Here is a 19,563-nt window from a genome sequence, read left to right as displayed (position 1 = left end):
CTCTCTCTGGTTCATTTTGCAAACACAAAACTATGCTACCAAATCAATAGCATATAGTTTTCTTTATTTTATCAGACACTTCTGGATCATTCTTTTAATGAGGGTTGACTTTATTTGACATTTATTGACAAACACTGCGAAAAATACATACATATTCAATAACAAAGTAAAAAAAATACATACATATATTTCCATTGCTCTTGTTCCAACTTTGATTATCAAGTTAACTGCGAGACTTACTTTGGCACATCATGTACAAAACACAGGCCGTATATCAATACCGGAGGCGCCCCCTAGTGGCGGTGGTCAGGTCTGCCGAAGCTGGGCCGACATGTTCAGGAGGGCGGAGACCAAATGGTTCCTCTCATGTAACAGCCGCGTAGCTCGCAATGGCAACACGCTGGGGAATATGCAGTGCAGGTAAAATCAGTCATGACTTCTCGGTTGCTCTACGGACCCTGACTCCCGAGGAGCACGAGGTAACGTTTGATGATATATTGTAGCTCGTGTACACGCCTAATGAAACGTTGCATAAAGTGGGAACTCTACTGCAGTGCATGTCTGTGCTGGGTCTACATGCGAGTAAGTTACATCACAAAGGATGTAAAGATTTCATCATAAACTCTCTGTCAATGGGACTGAGCCACAGTGCATTCATGAGAAATACATGCCATCACCCTGAGCAACAGTTAACTGCTCTGTACAATAACCCTAGGACTCTAAATGAAGCATTTATTACTTATTTCTCCATTGTTGAAAATTCTGTTTATTTTTTTAAAACATAAATTCTATTCTAATACATCTACCTAAGCTGTGCATACTGTATGTACTGTCTCTGCAGTATATTTATGTCAGCATCCTTTGTGGCATCGGCAGCTCGCAGGGGCATTTGTTGGCAGGTTGAGATGCCAACGATTTTTCCTGAAGTGCCACACCCACTGAGCTAACCGGGCAGCCATTTTACATTGCATTTTAAATAATAAAAAAACATAGGCTACCACCAATTTCTTTCCTCAGCACTGCAACATAACAGACTGTAATATAAATCAATTATTGTAATAATCAAAGAAACCTTGGAAAAAAAAAAAAGCACAAATAGGGTCATGAAAATGCTACCAAGTCTAATATTGCCAAGTGTTAACATTTATAAAGTATAAATGTCGGTATCTCACTAGCAGATGCTACAAACACCTGCAGTTGCAGTGGTTGCTGTTAGTCTGTGTTTGTGCATTGAGAGCAAGGTAAAAATGGTGTGAAATTCCTTGCATGTGCACACATACCTGACAAATAAAAGTGATTCTGATTCTAAATAAACATGTGGGCATGTGGACACTATACCATGTGACTTCATTAGGTAAGAACTAGAGATATTCCCATTATTCTTTGGCTGTCATAACGTCAGAGTTCTCATTACCACCACTGAGGCGCCTTTGAGCAAAGCACAGGGACATTCTATCCTAACAAATGTACAAGTCAGACTGGTTGTGCAGCTGTTTTAACCATGAAGAGGATGATCTTGCGTTCACAGTTTTTTTCCACTGCTGCTGGAGAGTACTAACTGCATTCTTCTCTCCGTATAATGCCAACATCCTGCTTTCATAACTACAAGTTTAACACAACCAAGAACACCAAGCAAGCCAATTACTCTGATGCTAAACTTTTACAGACACAAAGGTCAGCTGCAGACAAGTACTGCATTCTTCAGGTTTTTACATGACAGTGCCTCCAATAGAAGGAAGAGGAAATGTGTGGTCAATGCTACTTCTATCCACTTTCCACAAGATCAATTAAACCTTGTTTTCGTTGGGATATCTTACCTGTTTTGACAGCTGAGCTGGCAGTACAGAACCTTGTCAGTAAATCATGAAATGTATGTTGTAATAAGGGAAATTAGCTTTCAAGGTTTCATTTGTTAAATAATGGTTGCTTCTAAAGCTGCACTATATGGTAAAGACATCATATTGCACTAATTTTGACAGATATTGCGATATAATTCACAATTAGTCAGGGAATGGTCATTTTTGCATCACAAATTAATTCTGATTGAAAAACTAATTGTATCAACAAACATGTTTTCTTAAATTTGAAAAGCAGTATTTCATTTTAATGCTGTTTGACACACATTTTACATTTATCTGCGGCTTCTGTGATTTGCATATTGCATTTGGCCATGTTGCAATCTTATGCAATATTTTGATTAATAGCCCTATTTGCTTCTGCAATTCATTAATTGGCAGATTTCTGTTCACAATGTTATTTACATTTAAGGTTTGATACATATTTATTCAGTATAAATTACTGCACATAAATGCTTGTGTTTTTTTTTTTTTTAGATAGTGGCTGTTGCAGCGAGGGACCTGCAGCATGCTGAAGAATTTGCCAAAAAACACAACATCCCTCGAGCATATGGAAGTTATGATGAGTTGACACAAGATCCAGACATTGGTGGGCTCTTTTGTCAGCATATGGCATATGGTTTTGGTCTAAATTGAATCAACAAATTCTACTCAGCTGAAGTGTCTTCAGACCAGTGAATGAATCTGAAGCTCAAAGAATACTAATTTACTATTTAATAATGTTGTCTAAGCACTCGTCTTTCTTTCCTTCTCACTTTAGATGTGGTGTACATCGGCACCATCCATCCTCACCACTTGAGTACTGGAAAGCTCTTTATGAAGTCCAAAAAGAATGTGCTGATTGAGAAACCCCTGGCCATGAATTCAAGGGAAGTGCAGGAACTCATCACTGCAGCCCGAGACAACAGTGTTTTTCTCATGGAGGTAACTAAATATAGCCATTTTTAAAACAAAATCACATTTACAATTCGCCATTTTTCCGATAAACCATTCCATGTCTCCTTTCAGGCAATTTGGACGCGTTTCTTTCCCGTATCCCTTGAAGTGAGGAGACTGCTGGGCAAGGGTGAAGTGGGTGATGTTCAGATGGTGAGGGCTGATCTTGGAGCTCCTCTCACCCATATCCCTCGCTTGGCTGAGAGGGAGTTAGGAGGGGGGGCACTGCTGGACCTGGGAATCTACTGTCTGCAGTTTGTCCTCATGGTTTTTAATGGCGAGAGGCCCGAGTCCATCCAAGCCACGGGACATTGCATAGACACAGGTAATTGTCTCAGGGAAGGAACATTTTAGTTAATGACAAGTTATATACTTTAATGAAATATTCAGTATTTGAAAACGCTTATAGTTATTATGAGATAAAATCCAGAGATCATTTACAGAGGAAATTACTAGCCACTTCTCCAGAGTTACCAAAGCTCTCACTACATCTTTTATCCAGGTGTTGATGGAACAGCAGTTCTGGTCCTGAGGTTCTCAGGAAACCGACTGGCCGTTTGCACTTGTTCAATCACCATGATGATGACCTGTGATGCTGTCATCACTGGGACCAAAGGCACCATTAAGGTAACAGAAAGCCCAGCATTCAGTAAGAAAAGTAGATAAATCTTCTCCATACAGGACAAAATGACACAATGTTAATGTTAATTGTAGGCTATTGTTAACATTGTAAATGCGCCTGTAGACTTGTACTTGTGTTGATTTATTACACAATTATTTGGAATTGAAATTAAAATCATAAATGTCAAAGTCCTTACCTTTGTATGCAGTGTGGCTCTGTCTGTTTTGAAATTGCCCACTTAAGTTGTTGAATTCAAGTATAGTATACTGTAGTATAGTTAAGGCATGTAAACTTATTAGAACATAAAAAAACATGATAAAACACAGTAGATGTGGTGAAATACTAGTGTTATATCTTAGCTCAACAGGGTAATTGTATGTTTACTCTAATGTATGTTTAATCTATCTATCTATCTATCTATCTATCTATCTATCTATCTATCTATCTATCTATCTATCTATCCGTCTATCTATCTATCTAATTAACAAGTACATTCACTTGAGATACAAATTGTAACTACTAGCCAGTCAAAAGCAAGTGGTCATTGTTGTGGCTCTAGCATTTCATGTAAGGTGAGTTACATTACACTGGTTTCCACATCAGGTACCCCACCATATGTGGTGCCCCACAACCTTGGATGTGAACGGGAAGGAGATGCAGTTCCCCCTGCCAGAGGCTGGCATGCCACTAAACTTCACCAACAGCACAGGTCTACGATATGAAGCTGAGGAGGTCCGCCACTGTCTGCTGAAAGGTACAAGATGCTCTAATGTGTAATGATTTAACAGTTAGCTATAGCATTTACAATAGATCTTTATTGATCTAATTTGTTTTTTTTATTAACATGTTCAGAAGTGAATTCAATACTTAATATGCTAATAGATTATCTTGACCAATCAGCTGTCAAAATGTGATTCATCCTGAGATTCTCTTCTCTCTTGTGGTCTTTCGCTTGTCATTGTTTGTGATTGTCTGTTCCCCTCCAGGACTAAAGGAGAGTCCATGGATGCCGTGGTCTCATTCCAGCCTGTTAGCAGAAGTTATAGATGAGGCCAGAAGACAACTGGGAGTAACGTATGACCAGGATAATATCCAGTGAGGTGTTCTCAGTGCCAGTTTCCTGTTGAATTCAGGGCACATGGGATCATTGTAGGTGTATTGGCTAAGCTTGGACTGCTTTATGTGTGTGTTTGAGTGTCATACAGTAATATACAGTATATACTGTAATAACAGTGCCTTTGTCCTAGTCAAGGGGTCCTAGTGAGCCATGACAGCCTGCACAAAGCAACTAAATAAAATTCATCATTAATTGTATGATTTATCTGTGTTTTTCCTACTGTGAAACTATATTTAGTATGTTAAGGAAACGCCCCACATATGTATTTTCTGTAATAGGTGGAAATACAAAATTCGCTATGGTAAAAATCTTCTTTATATTATATACTATATAGTTACAGTCCTTTACCTGTTCCTGGAAAATAAAAAAACAAACACCTTGTGCCTAACAGCTAAAAAAAGATATTAAGAAAAACTTGGGCTGTACCTGCCTCATACTTTGACTGAAACATTTTAATGGATCTATAAATAAAACTGGACATTTATTTCCATTCATTCATATTAAAATGCACACATTTCATTCAAAGTCGGGGTTATCTTTTTTTTTCTTTTGTTTACAATTTTATTATTTATTAACATATGGGATCAAGTATTGCATTTCTTTTATTTTGATTTTTTCAGATTTTAAATTAATTAATTTAATTTATTTAATTAACCACTATCTTGAAGAAATTCGGGCCATTACAGGTTGCTAGGCAACTGCACAGACGCTTTTCACCTTACCGGAAGTGCGTGGCTCAGAGGAAATATGGCGCACAGGGCAGTGCATATACCACTAGTATTTATTGCTTCAAGATATTATTTTACCTCATTCTCTTTGTCTGTTTTCGTCGCGTTTGCAGCATTTAAAGCCGTAAACTCTGACAATGTGTACAGCGCAAGCCACACGGCCACCGTATCCATCGCCGCCGCCAGGGATCTACGGTGAGTTGACGGTTGTGTTGCTGTTAGCCAGCTAGCGGCTAACGTTACGATACTAACGTGAAATTACAGTCACAGTTAATTCATTTCTGTTCAGCTGTAAAGGTCATTTGTATGTGTAGGGGTAACTACAGCTCCAGGTTACACTTTTGCCCTTTAAAGGCTGTATTTATATCCCTTTCGCCAGACTTCGGAACCGCGTTTGTTGGTAAGCCCTGCAGTGTTGGTGAGAGGTAAAGCTGTACCTGACTCCATTTAAAAAGTTGTCAATTTAGTGGCTTTTAGCGTATTATAACCATACATTCTTTATAGACCTATCCTATAATACGATTTTCAAAACATTTTTGTCTTGTAGTGTATTTCGGCATATAAATAGTTCATTATCATACAGTCTCTTTACAGTTTAGGAGAATTAATGGAAGTAAGTTATGTTGCTAACTAACAATCCTTACATAACTAATGATATCTGATGTCAATGTCGAATAGGATTTTTGAGGTTTGTTGATAAAAGGTGGCATGAGTTACTTACTGGTAGTTTTACCTGTGCATGGGCATTTGTTTGCAGCATGGTTGTATGTACTGATCAAGCAGTTTGTAAGGTGTCTCTAAACATCAACTGGGTATGATGGTGCTCTCAAAGTCATACACGTGTATAACCACCATGTTATATACCTGTATCAAGAATTTGCTCTTTGCATTTTTATTATTATTGTAATGTAATGCTGATGCTGGTTTTCTCCTCTTTGTCCTCTGTGTATAATGTCATGGCCATAGACTGTATGATTAAAAAAAGTCATGGCACTATTTTATTGTTTTTTTGTGACACTCCTGCGATTATTACCTGTTAGACTGTTGCCATCATTCAGTTCCAACAACAAACCACCTTTTAAATGTTGGCACAGGATGAACTTTCTGTATAATTAAAGGTTAGGTTACTTAAACCATAAAATAGAAGGAATAGATTACTAAAAAGCTTTAAATTATGGATTCTTGTAGGTCCTAGAGTAAACAGAATTTGGACTGTATTAGCAGCAATATGACAAATATAGCTCTTATTTTGTTATACAGACATTTTAAATTTGACCAAGGTTACTTTTATTACTGAATGTAGTAGGTTTTCACCAAATAACCTCTTGCTGCTTTTCCCCTATCCAAAGCTTTTTCAAACTCTAAGTCCTTTCGTGTCACCTCAGGTACCTTTTGTATGACGTGAATCCCCCAGAGGGTTTCAATCTGCGGAGAGATGTCTATATCCGCATGGCCTCCCTGGTAAAGACTTTGAGGAAGGGTGGGGATGACTGGGTATTAGTGCTTCCCCCGTGGGGTCGCCTCTACCACTGGCAGAGCCCCAAAATCCACCAGATCCGCATCCCGTGGGGAGAGTTCTTCAGCCTCACTAGCCTGCAGGCCAATGTGCCTGTCATTGAGTATGAGGAATTCATTGCTGGTGAGCTTTTAATTTTGGTGACCCAGACTATAGTTACATTTTCTCAAAGGTTTTCATTTACTGAGTATTCTTTAAGCTTTTTATACCAATAAATACTATTGGTTCTTTTAAACAAAGCACAGTCACCGCTATTTAATCAGCTGTTAAAACAGATTGCTACTTAGCTCATATTAAATGTGTTGAAGCCTAACACCCACTGAGTGTATTGTGTTTCTCGCCTGTGTCTAGAGAATGGAGGCCCATTCATAGACCAAGTTCTGGTACTGCAAAACTACGCGGAGGGATGGACTGATGGAAAATGGGAGGAAAAGGTTGATGAGCGACCGTGCATTGAGAAGTTGATGTACTCCAAAGATAAACAAGGCTACTACAGGTAAAGCAGCACAGTGCGACATCAATTTAAAACAGTGTAAGAAGAGAATTTTTACGCGTATACAACTAATTTGCTGTAGCAGTGTAATGTGTAACGCTCTTATTGCACAGTGAAATGTACGGTTGTGGAGTTGATGTGGTGGCTGCGTGTATAATTTGTGAGCTTTACACCAGATACTGAGTTTTTATCCTGACAGTATTTGCCATTGATTACAATCTTTTCTAAACCATAGTAGCTGTCATGACACTGATGTTTCCTGAATCCAGCGGTTATCAAACTTTTTCTGTCATGCATTTGTTTATTGTTCCTACACGAAAGAGATTCATTAAGCTTAAGTGCCAAAGAAAATTAATTGTAATTATAGTAGAATAACTCAGTAGACCTCCTTTGGACAGTGATGGATCACACAATATCTATACTGTACCATCTCTAGCTTCCCTGCTCGCACATCTCCTTCCTCTCCATTCATCATCAACTGTCTCATTTATCTGGCTTGTGTGTGTGTGTGGGTGTGTTTCCAAAGGGGCTGGTTTTGGGGCTACGAGGAGACGAGAGCTCGAAATGTAACATGTATATCGGCCCAAGGCCATGCCTCCATCATGGCCCCGGTTCTTCAGAAAAACATCACAGTGACGTGAGTCCACCGACTTTACACGTGCGTTGACATTTGTCATGCACCAGTGGCTGTTAAAATGTGTCTGTGGCAGATAAATCAATATTATTTTTGAATTTTGTGATTGCATTCCGTCCTGTGGAGTTCGATTATTTTTAAACGTTAATCCCTTTTGCAAATGTACTCGTGAAGCAGCACTTACAGATTACTATAAACAGTGGACAGCATATTAAGTGTGCTGGTAAAGCTATGAGAAGGTATGTTGTAAAAACGTTAAAACAAATTGTGTTATATAAATATCTTGCCAGGATATTGTACCACCTTCAGTTGTCTTACAAAATCTCTGAATACGATCATCATATGTCTTCTTGAAAATGGAGTATGTTTTAATAAATTCAGTTGTACAGTAAAACTGCAAGGCGAAAGAATGCGAGCAATATAAAAAAGATTGTATTTAATCTGTAATGTTATGGAAAAATTAAATCAGGCCCAAGGTTGAGGTTGCTGTGACACAACTGTCTTTAGTATCTTCTCCAACACACATCTGAGTTACAGCCTGACGTAGAGCAGCTCATTTTAAATTAATACATCTTTTTCTTTAGTTGCATTTAATTTGGCGCTACTGACTTTACTAATTATTTACTAATCCAACAGTGTACATTAGATCACATTAGGTGTAGCTATTTATAACAGCCAAAGTATAAGCACAAGTCCTCTAGAAGTCTTTAAATCTTTTATTGGGAATATCTGAAAGATTATCTGAGTTTTTTTCTATTAAAGTGTGACATTACTCACTGTTAGTTCTCACAGATCTCGTTGTTTGTGTCTCATTATTTTGCAGATCAGTTATGCTTGACCGAGCAGAGACACTCCTCCATGATCACTATGCTGGGAAGGATTACTGGGATGTAAGTAAAGTAATGGGCTAATATGTGGTGTTGGGTATTAGCTGACATCTGTTTTCCAATAGTTTTTTACTAACTTAAAATAACATGGATATTTGGTTGGGTATCTTGACACCACGGGTTTAAGGCGCAATCTCTGGTCTGTAACTTGATGTGAGTGTCTGCAATTGTCTGTGTTTGATGTAGACCCGTCGCAGTATGGTTTTTTCCAAGCACCTGCGACTCATAGGAGATGACTTCCGAGCCAAGTACCTGAACTCTACAGATGACAGAGACCATACCGTTTACAGTGAAGATTGGACTCGCATGAAAGTGAGTCAGTGTATCTGACTGGGGCATGATTATAAGATTGTGCTGTTGAGTCTGCATTTATTGATTTTGTTATTTTTATAGATTGACATTGTGATCACTTAATAAAAAACAAAAAACAAAAAACAACTATTGATTTCAGCCTATTGATGGTCACGTTTTAAGCAATAATTAAACAGTTGTCTGTATTTATTTGCTTCTCAGGCCAAGCTGGGCTCAGCTAAAGGTGGTCCATATCTGGGTGCCCACTTGCGCAGGAAGGACTTTATCTGGGGTCACAGAGAGGATGTCCCCAGCCTTAAGGGGGCAGTCAAAAAGATGCGCAGCTTGATGAAGAAGCACAAACTCGACAATGTGTTTGTTGCAACAGATGCAGATGGGGATGGTAATGTGATAGTTTACAATTTTTTGTGGAGAAATTTGTAATGTTGAGTAACTTCAGTATTTTGCCGCTTATGAAATTGTGTTTTGAAGGTTGAAACAACTATTTTTAAATTTAGAAAAGCCTTTATATTTTGTGATTAAATACATTTTGTTCAATTGTTAAATTTATTCTGGTCTAAAACCATTTCAAACAGCATTAACACAATTAGATGGGAGTTGTTGTTATATATAATCTATGTAATTTTGTAGAACTGAAGGAGCTGAAAAGGTTGTTGCCAGAAATGGTGCGGTTTGAGCCATCCACAGAGGACCTGGAGCTCCTTAAAGACGGAGGGGTGGCCATCATTGACCAGTGGATATGTGCGCATTCAAGGTAGATTTTTAAAGTTTTTATGGTATTGTTGCATGCATTCATTACATGGTGATTAGCATAACAATTTATCCGTCAACATATTGGTATGAGACAATATGATAGCACAGGTTTTATGTTAACAACTTATTTATTAATTACATATGCTTAGCTCTGTTGTCATTCATTTAAACTAAGGGTTAGCGTGTTTAAATTAAATTTTCTTAAAATGTATTTTGCTTCACTATTCCCCCCCTCACTTTTCCTCATCATCAGATCAAATTAATTGATCCAACACTTTGGTTAATGACCAAATACCTGTAAAACGAATGACACTTCCATCAGCCTCAGCAGTACTTTGTTTGTACTGCGTTTGGTGCTAATTAGCAAATGTCAGCACGCTAACATGCTAAACAAAATTGTTGAGCACCACTATGCCTAAGTTCAGGCTATATCATTTCAGAGTATTGTGTGTTGAATAATTAAAAAGAACTTTTTAGAAATTTAGAAATAGGTCTCAGTGTGCATTACTTTAGTGTTTTTTTGCTGAAGGCATTGTATGGTAACATAAAATGTGTACATTGAATTATTAAGACTTGAGGCAGTCCATGTGTTATTGCTGATTTTTTGAAAAGAGGTAATTATTGAGGACTAACAAGTTTACGTTGGTTACTGTGTTTCATCCCTCTGCCAACTTGAAATTGACCTTTACTCCTCGATAACTCAGATATTTTACCAGCCCGTAGAAAATATTTTCAACTTGAAAAACTAATCAGGACTGCTGCATATGCTGCTCTCACTGTGTCACATGCTCCTGTAACTTTCCATCAACTTTGGATCACTTTTCCTTCTGATGTTTTTATCTTTCTGTCTATCTATCTATTCATTCAGATTCTTCATAGGAACATCAGTGTCCACCTTCTCTTTCCGGATCCACGAAGAGAGGGAGATCCTGGGTTTTGACCCCAAAACTACATACAATCGTTTCTGTGGGGACACTGAGAAAGAATGTGAACAGCCCACACACTGGAAAATTGTTTATTGATGAGACCTCTTGACTTTCCTGACACACACAAGTGCCAAAAGCAGTATTTTAAGTGTTTTATGGTGTATTTTTTATGGTTTAAGAGTTGTGCAATCAGGTCTTTGGAGACCACTGTGACTGAACCGTATGCTCAAAAGGCCAAGACTGGGCTTATATGACTGTAACAAGTTCAACAAGTAAATCTGCAAATATTTTGTAGGTTGTATGTTGAATGTGGATCCTTCATGACAGCCTGGTATTTTACATAATGTCTGATATTTATCACTAACACCAGCACCACTGGTGAGAAACAGTGTCTTATAGTGACTGCCACAGACAGTGTTGTATGAGAGTATCCTCAGTTCAACATTTTGTGAGATTCAAAGATGTTGAGCATCTAAATTTAACCTATTTTTTCCCCCTAAATATTAGACCACATAAGAAGCATTCAGAGATTATGAACATAGTTTGAAGATAATGCATTTTTAATTAAAGGTACCCTATGGAGTTTTTCTTGTAAACAAGTAAAAATGTGTTTCTTACCCAAAAGCACTCTGTGTGTACCATTAGGCCTAAATCCTAGTCTGTTAAATGCATTTCCTTCCTCATAAAACTTATTTTAGAACCTTGCAATGTTTTCGTCCATGTTTGCTAGCAGTCGTCTTCTTCACTGCCTTTTGTTAGCGCAAGGCTTCGTTACATAATATGTTGCCACCGACTGTTGATCAGTGGATTAGCATTAAACTGGTGAGATGAAAGTGTACTTTGTTGCCACACTCTAGTGCACGAGATCCAAACAAAAAGTGCTCCATAGTGCTACATGTGTTCAAAAGCTCCATAGAGGACCTTTTAAAAATGAAACCTAACAAATTCCAGCTCATGCTTTGTTGAAAATAGTTGTATTCCTCCTCTGCTTCCACCGTATTTCAGTGTTTCCTCCCTTATTTCATGTTTTTACCCAGTGCCAGTATTAACATTTGTTACATGAAATTCCTTATTAATGCTTAATACCTTTAGCCTTTTCTTTGGAATCCACAGACTGTATATTTGGTATGTGTTATTATGGTGTTATGGCTAACGATACTACCATTGAAAGGAATCAAAATGCCACGAAGGAGCCACTGTGTCTTGTCAACACTAGCCAGCCATCAAGCTGTTATCTTACAACACGACTTGTTGTTTTTTTTTGTTGGTTCTTTATCCCTGAGCATGCACACATTAATTAATTCAGATATGGGCATTGTCTCATGGTTTGTACAGTAGATGTTTTTAGTGAATTTTGGTGTTGAATAAAAGTTCTTTTGGAGTAAAACAAACAGATTTTACATTTACACACACACACACACACACACACACACACACACACACACACACACACACACACACACACACATTTATATCATAACCTTATATAGTCAGAAGCTGAAGTTTAGAAGTGTTGATGTAAATGTTGTAAGAGATTATATCTTGGCTTGTTAAATGTACCCCGTACACCCCTAAATATATTGTTTTCATTACTATTATTTTGATTATTCACGTAATTTCAGACTATGAACATGTCATAGTCGCTTGAGGAATTTTACATACTATGGACCTTTTAAATTGATATAATTTGGACCCCAGACTCCAACATTAAGATCTAATCCTTGGGACCAGCAGCACATGTTTCTTGTATTATTTATTTATTATGTCTTTGTCTGATAAATGTGAGGAAACAGTAGTGCTGAGTAAGAGTAACAGGAAGCAGTCATCCGTATAAATTCGTTTTTGGGTCTTTTTCTGGAGGTGAGGAATAAAAAGTGTATGCCTAAGTACCCCTGAAAACTTTTTAAGAGCCCTGCTTTTCAGAGCCATTTTGGAAATCTGTGCTTGACTCAGCAAATGCAGCCTGATGAAATGATTCAAATCTGGAGATGTATGATATATTGATGTATATTTACCCTGGTTTGTACTTACTAATTACCTCTGGCACATTTTTTCAACCACATATTTTTATCAAGATGGAAAACCTGTAGGACTACCTTGATGATGAAATTCTTATTGATGTTTGAAGTTGAACAATAAGAGCAGTGTCACATGTCACCTATACCCTTGTTTGGCCCAACCCATGTAGCTTCATACTGCCCATTGTTTTGCCTTTTGTACATTTTTTTATTCTTAAAACATACAAATTTGTTAGTTACATCATTATTTTCCTGTGTGTATAGCACAGTCATAAGATGTGCACCGTCTAGAGAATTCACTACATTGTTTGGACTTCTCCCTGTGGATCCCTCACATTATATCAGTGTGATTTTTCCCTATGGAGACCTGCACATACTTCCTCAAACAACACTAAATAATTAAGACATGATGCAATATGATGCTTGGTGTCCCCTCTAAATCACTGCAATCCCATGTAAATCAAAAATTTTGTAACCTTTTAACATTTAATCTTACTCACAGATGAAAATGTCTCCCTGCTGATCACTTTATTCAGGTTGTCCAGAAGTTACTCTGGCTAAGAACAATGGCCATACAGAAAAATAAAAAAATAAAAAAATAAAATTAAAGCAGTACTCAGTTGCTTATAATCTCAGTTTATGAGACTACTGCAAATCCAACAAATGAAAATACAGTAGGTGATCATCCAGTATAGCAATGGTGGGACATTAAAGCCATATTTAGGTTATTATGCAGTATAGAAATGCCTAAAATCTTACTAATCAAAGCATATGTTAAACAAAGTATAATCCTTATAGGAACTATAGTATTATTATTAGTAATGTATTACAGGGGTATTATGTAAATTACAAGTCCAGTCACATGTAATAATTGCTCGCTGCAGCTAACACGTGTTATTAGTCTGTCCCAGGAGTCATGAACTTCTCCTCTGCTTTGAACAGGTTGCTGTCAGTACACGCCCTTTCTCACAGATTGACTCTCTCACACAGGTGGAATTTCTCTCATAGCAGGAAACACAGGGAGAAGACAGGTTGTCGTAAACAGCGGCGTCGTTCAAGGAGGATTTATTTGCTCCTTTTTTTATTATTATTAGTTTATTTTCCAGCACGCATTTTGTTCTGTTTTACTCCCATAAACGACTGATGGAAAGGGCATCCTGCTAGGTCCCACCTAGCGCCATGTCCTCCCTAACGAACCTGCGACCTACAGTCAGTTAACAAATAGTTTGACCCATTAGGAGGACGTACGCAGCCAGGTAAGGCAAATGGTTAATTAGTACATTACTTTATTATTATTAGCAGTGGTGGAGGAAGGAATCTATTTATACATTTGAATCTGTTTTATTCCTTTTTTTGTTGTCTGCTTATAATTTGAATCAGTGTTATTACTTTTCTGTATTTTTTCCTCATTTTGTGTTTTTACTGAGTGTTTTATTTATTACAAATTCATTTGTTACCTTGTGTTTTCTCTTGAGTGAAGCACTTCGTGTTCGTGTGAAAAGTGCTATAAAAAAAAGTCTGATAAAAGTATTAATGCCACACTGTTAAAATAATCTATTGCAAGTATAAATCTTGCATTGAAAGTGTTACTACAACTACTTCTACCTTTAAAAAGTAGGCTATGTAAGTGAGCCCATAGTCAGGAAAATGTACTTCAAGTATTAAAGGTAAAAGGTGGTTATACAACATCATTAGATTATTATTGTTAGACATGCTTTAAAGTAAAGGCTGGATTTTACTGTTGTAATTGACTGATGTGAAGCATTATTAACTACTTTGTGTCGGAAGATAACTAATAATTATTTCAAGTAGTTTATTTTTGCCATTAATCAATTGTTTGGAGCCCAAAGTCCCAAGAGCCCAGAACCTATACTTGATTTGTCCAGCCATTAGCACAATAGTGAGTAATTCTTGGTTTCATTCCACCATGAAGAGTACAGCGGTAAAACTACTGATTTTCATCTGGAATTAAGTCATGTGGACTAAAGATGTGATAAAACAACCAACAAACTCATTCTCAAATTCATTATCTGTTATATCTGAAATGTCAAACCACTGCAAGTTTTTTTTTAAGTAGCTGACAATTGATGGATTGGTTTTCATTTCAGCCTCCTTCCGTGATGGCCTTCTTTCGGCAGCTGCAACTTCTTCTCTGGAAGAATGGGCTGACAGTCATCAGACAGCCGGTGAGTGACAAGTGCAGTAGGAACTTATTTTTATTCATAAGATCATCAGCTTTATCATAACCAAAGAAAGATTGTTGGGAATAAATAGCATAAATCATAATTAACAGCATCTTTACAGACCAGATACCCAATATTTTACTATCTATTTTTAGAAATGAACTCTTCATAAACTGATTATGGCTGTTTTCTGATTCTCTCGTGTTATAGCTATGGTCCCTGACTTTGATCATCTGGCCTCTGATTATCTTCATCATCATCGCTGTGACCCGCAACCAGTTCCCTCCAGTAGTAAAAGATACATGTAAGTGTAAAACTGCAGAGAATAGTACCTTGATCCAGTAGTTACATGTTGTGTTATTGACATGTAGTTCAATAGCCCTTTATCACTAATGAACGTCTTTACAAATGCAAGTCTTGCTGTTATATAGTCATTGATGATATGATATAATGTACAATCAAAATAGAGAGTGAGCAAACAAAAACAGCTTTCAATATAACCTACTGATAAATCTTATCCTATTTCACCTATAACCTGCCCTGGCACTACCAAAGATAGACCCTTTACTACTTTTTAGTAGTAGTAAGATAAACTCAATAAAAACATTAAAAATCTCTTTATAAATATTACAGTTGTATCATATTGTCTCTATATCTACAATGCATTGTCAGTGTATTACATACATAGGCAAAAATTTGCGTTGACACAATATTGACTTTACATGGACTGTCGGGTTTTTGTTTGGCATCATAACGAATAGCACACCTATGGACATTCAAATTTCACAATCACAGTAAACAGAAACAAGAGTAGTTCTTCAGATCCGAGCCTATCCCCATACTGTTAACATGTGGGTAAAGGCGCTTAAGAAGGGAGCGTTACATATGAATACACATCTGCCTTTGTGTCGCCATGACCACATTTGAGAGTGGTTGGTTGTAGAGGGAGTTGCAGAAATTGCGAAAAGAATAAAAAAAATAAAAATACCCTAAGTGTTTTAATAACCAGTAAGTCTGGTTCTTTTTATTACCTCACAAATGTCAACACAACACTTTATCCTCCAATGCACCTGTCAGTATGTATGAGGAAGTATATATTTTTCCATTATATACAGCATTGGAAAAATAAAAATAAATTAACAATGTAAGAAAGACCATCTTATCTTGACTAACCCTATTAATCTTGTTATTAACTGTTACCAGTTAACCACTCCCACGTTTGTTTAGTCCTTTTCTGATGGATCAGATTCAATGGACACAGGGATTCACATGTAATTTAATATATGTTATATACAATATATCCAGTGAGTCTGAACTATATCTCCTCTTCCCCTTTCAAGTGCTAGTTGGTGAGGTTTTTTTTGTTCATACTGGAAACAGGCACAGTAATGGACCACACCCAAACCTGGCAACAAAACCATCTTCAGTATCTGATGTTCAGACTAACTGACCACGAGTAACCTTGAATAAGAAATTTTACAAATTATGCTGCAAACCCATTCTTAAGTGTTTATTTGAATATGGGCCACTGTTTGTCACAGAGCTATTGAGTGCTATTAAATCATTCCTTATGATTATTATAGAAATGTACAATGACTATTTCCTATAAGATGGCACGGGAGGCATGTGTTAAAGTGTCATGGTTGAAAACTAATGACTGTATGGATACAAAGTGGTTTCCTTTCTTGAGTGGCTGTTTAAATACTGGAACTGGCTGCATGAGTGTATTTGTTAACCTTGAGGTCTTATGTAATTGAAAAATTTGTTTATATATCGTAGCTTTCATAATTCGTCTCCCACAAATGCCATGAATAGGCTTAGTCAAATGCTGTTTGCCCGGCTATTATTCTCCTTTAGAGGAATGTGTTGTGCCAAGATGAAACATTGCTTTCTCAGATAATATCAACAGGCTTGAATACCAAAAAGGTCAGTCTAGTCACAGCGGCTTGACTGTAACCCGATCTTCATGCTCTTCAAATCTCTTTTTCTTTGTTTTTAATTTGAACAATAGCTTAGATTGTTTTCTGACAGTATGAGTTTCTCATTGTAATGAAACAGACAAATGGAAAATAGCTCAAGCTCCTGATCCTGCAGGTCAGAAGTTATCGGGCCGGTTTATAGAAACGTTTTAAACCAAAACACGGCACTAAAAAAAGTTTTTGCAACAGACTGCTAAACTATTTAGTGTGTTTCTGATGCATGTTTTTTTCTTTTTAACCTCCCTGTAACATTGTTGTTGAGTAGTTTGTATAGTGTTCATGATATTTCTCATCAACACTATATATTTTACCAGTAATTCACATGAAGAAGTGCCACTGAAAGACTTTTTATTTGGCAAATTTCTCAGTTCTCTCAGCTTTCCTGAGATTTTGATCAAGCTGCTTTTTTTGACTTTCAACAGTAGCAATTATATAGTGAGCAGTCATGTATTGCCCTTGGAACAAAGGTAAACCTATTGGTTTTTACCCTGAGGGACCTGTATCTCTGTCCTGAACGAATCCCTCTGAGAGTGGGTGGCTGAGATCAACTGTGCCTTTTGCAAAACCTATCCGTCATGGATATCTGCTGAAAGAAAGCTGCTGTGCGCCAACTATTTTGCCGCCTACTTTAACCAAACGATTTTTGTTTTTCACTGTGAGGGTCCCATACCAACAAATACAACAAAAGTTAAAACAGTGTCACCAATGTCATGTCTCCTCCAGGTTATGTGGCACCCCGAAACCTCCCCAGCACGGGCTTCTTCCCTTTCCTTCAGACCCTCATGTGCAACACAGACAGCAGCTGTCATAACAAATCACGCCTGGCGGACCCAACAGCATCAAAGTCATCTCTGAAATCCTCACGGAAAAAAAGGTACCCCCATTCAGTACAGATTGTATATTATGTATTATCTGACCTATACGGCAAGAAACTGACTTTTACATCTTAAACATACTGAAGGTCTCTATTGGCCTAGCATCACATGATAGAAAAAGTTGTTCAGAAGGCCCTCGGGTCACAAAGGAGGGCCACACCTCAGCAAAAACAGCATCACAAGACATGATTAGTCAGTGTGATCATGGAGATGTACCAACAACAACGACAGCCCCCTGTGGTGGAAGGGAAGCCTCCCTAACCCCTTGCCTAATTATAACATTTCACTGCGATTGTATCTTATATTATTACATGTGACAAATAAACTTGGTTGATTGATTAATCAAAACCCACCAAAGTTTTATGAAGCCATATAAATTCATATTTTGACAACATTTTTTTTTTTTTAAACGATAGCACTGTTTTTCTTTTCTTTTGTCTGTTGTTTGCATGGTCACTTTTTACTGTATTCACTGTATTAACAGCTCCATCAACACTTTGAGTTGCACAATCTTTTGTTCGTGGAACTACTTTATTGTAGTTGTGTGTTTGTGTTAAAAATAGCAACATCGGTTAGTGGAAATTGCTTGTTTTCTTTACCTTTGTTACTTAAGCTTTTGTGTTGTCACTGAAATTTTAATTCCTGACGCAGAGAAAAAGGTGGCTTAAACCTGTTTGTCTAACCCTCAGCCTGCTGATGAATGATGGTTTGTGCAAATCTCCAGGCAGGCTACTTTCAGTCAAGCTTTTGTTTGGTTTTAGTCAGCCATATCTCACCTCCTCTATTCCATTGGCTTTTTATAACTAAACAGGTTTTCTCTTAGAACTTAGAGTTTCCTCTTTATTCAGAGCTATATATGTGAAAATGAATAACAATTATTTTTAACATTTTCATTTATCATTGTTGTAGGCCTAAAGTGATTCTTAATTCTCCAGTTGTGAAAGAAAAGAGAACATTTCGTCAACTAAAATGTGCGTCATACATTACGTTCCGATGGGGGTCTTTTCTATATTTTATGGAACCTCAGTAGTGGTGGCTATCTATCTTGAGTATCCCTACCTAGGATAGCTATGAACTCCAAATCCAAAAAAGAAGAGGAGAAAACGCTGCAGACAATACTGGTGTGCTTGATCTGTGGTGGGAAATGAACAGTAATAGTAGAGGTTGCTGACCCCTGCTCTGTAGGAAAACCCTTGAAGACGGACTTAAAAAGAATAAATAAATAAATTTGCATAAATATCTTTTAAATGTCTCATCTGATCCTTTTGACTGTGTGACAGGTCGACCACGTTGAACGGTTCCCCTCTGGCAGACCTGATTCAGGGGGATAGTTTCGACCTTTCCTTCTTGAAGGACTCCAGCAATGATCCTACAGAACTGGTTGATTTCTTGAACAACATTCTTAACGGACCCTTCTACTGTGCTTTTCAAGCCAAGAGACATTTCTTTTTCCAAACATTCCAGCCCAACTTCTGGTAAATGATGACTGGGGGTCTTTTTTTAGTGAATATAATATAAAATCTTTGAAGAAGTAGTTATTTTTAACTTTTAATAGATAAAACATTTAAAACGGGCCCCGGACATTAAAGAATAGTTTGACATTTTTATTGGCTTCTTTAATTTGTTTTAAAAAAACAAAAAAATTACTTTTTGACTATTTGGTCCAAGAACATTGGACTCTACTTGCATCTAAGGTTTGCGTCATAAGGTGACTATGATTTTAGACAT

General features: G+C 37.3%; 3 protein-coding genes across 3 annotated transcripts; all 3 read left to right on the top strand.

The window, feature by feature from the left end:
* The first annotated feature begins 319 nt into the window (after positions 1 to 319).
* On the top strand, positions 320 to 4,728 carry LOC127365464 (trans-1,2-dihydrobenzene-1,2-diol dehydrogenase). Its single transcript, XM_051403558.1, has 7 exons — positions 320 to 479; positions 2,334 to 2,445; positions 2,617 to 2,780; positions 2,865 to 3,117; positions 3,295 to 3,419; positions 4,018 to 4,168; positions 4,401 to 4,728. The coding sequence occupies exons 1-7, from the start codon at positions 390 to 392 to the stop codon at positions 4,511 to 4,513; spliced, it is 1,008 nt and encodes a 335-aa protein (XP_051259518.1). The 5' UTR covers positions 320 to 389; the 3' UTR covers positions 4,514 to 4,728.
* A 147-nt stretch (positions 4,729 to 4,875) lies between these two features.
* Positions 4,876 to 12,378, top strand: pofut2 (protein O-fucosyltransferase 2). The gene is made up of 9 exons (XM_051403551.1): positions 4,876 to 5,454; positions 6,645 to 6,898; positions 7,127 to 7,271; positions 7,795 to 7,905; positions 8,726 to 8,792; positions 8,976 to 9,101; positions 9,303 to 9,483; positions 9,732 to 9,855; positions 10,723 to 12,378. Exons 1-9 carry the CDS (start codon positions 5,279 to 5,281, stop codon positions 10,874 to 10,876), a joined length of 1,338 nt encoding a protein of 445 aa, XP_051259511.1. The 5' UTR covers positions 4,876 to 5,278; the 3' UTR covers positions 10,877 to 12,378.
* A 1,379-nt stretch (positions 12,379 to 13,757) lies between these two features.
* Positions 13,758 to 19,314, top strand: LOC127365807 (ATP-binding cassette sub-family A member 7). The gene is made up of 5 exons (XM_051404297.1): positions 13,758 to 14,054; positions 14,907 to 14,984; positions 15,192 to 15,285; positions 17,684 to 17,834; positions 19,116 to 19,314. The coding sequence occupies exons 2-5, from the start codon at positions 14,919 to 14,921 to the stop codon at positions 19,312 to 19,314; spliced, it is 510 nt and encodes a 169-aa protein (XP_051260257.1). The 5' UTR covers positions 13,758 to 14,054; positions 14,907 to 14,918.
* Positions 19,315 to 19,563: the final 249 nt, after the last annotated feature.

This window comes from Dicentrarchus labrax, unplaced genomic scaffold (genome assembly GCF_905237075.1).
Source record: "Dicentrarchus labrax unplaced genomic scaffold, dlabrax2021, whole genome shotgun sequence".
Lineage (NCBI taxonomy): Eukaryota > Metazoa > Chordata > Actinopteri > Moronidae > Dicentrarchus > Dicentrarchus labrax.
The sequence above is the reverse complement of the archived record's forward strand: the minus strand, read 5'-3'. Positions and strand labels throughout refer to the sequence as shown.

What these genes read in the sequence shown, in the direction of transcription:
- pofut2 (XM_051403551.1), top strand. Translation starts at nt 5,279, where the DNA reads ATGGCGCACAGGGCAGTGCATATACCACTAGTATTTATTGCTTCAAGA. An exon ending in CAGAAAAACATCACAGTGAC is followed by an intron (nt 7,906 to 8,725) that starts GTGAGTCCACCG and finishes ATTATTTTGCAG; the next exon opens with ATCAGTTATGCTTGACCGAG. An exon ending in AAGATTGGACTCGCATGAAA is followed by an intron (nt 9,102 to 9,302) that starts GTGAGTCAGTGT and finishes TTTGCTTCTCAG; the next exon opens with GCCAAGCTGGGCTCAGCTAA.
- LOC127365464 (XM_051403558.1), top strand. Translation starts at nt 390, where the DNA reads ATGGCAACACGCTGGGGAATATGCAGTGCAGGTAAAATCAGTCATGAC. An exon ending in TGACTCCCGAGGAGCACGAG is followed by an intron (nt 480 to 2,333) that starts GTAACGTTTGAT and finishes TTTTTTTTTTAG; the next exon opens with ATAGTGGCTGTTGCAGCGAG. An exon ending in GGGACATTGCATAGACACAG is followed by an intron (nt 3,118 to 3,294) that starts GTAATTGTCTCA and finishes TCTTTTATCCAG; the next exon opens with GTGTTGATGGAACAGCAGTT.
- LOC127365807 (XM_051404297.1), top strand. Translation starts at nt 14,919, where the DNA reads ATGGCCTTCTTTCGGCAGCTGCAACTTCTTCTCTGGAAGAATGGGCTG. An exon ending in TGACAGTCATCAGACAGCCG is followed by an intron (nt 14,985 to 15,191) that starts GTGAGTGACAAG and finishes CTCGTGTTATAG; the next exon opens with CTATGGTCCCTGACTTTGAT. An exon ending in AAATCCTCACGGAAAAAAAG is followed by an intron (nt 17,835 to 19,115) that starts GTACCCCCATTC and finishes ACTGTGTGACAG; the next exon opens with GTCGACCACGTTGAACGGTT.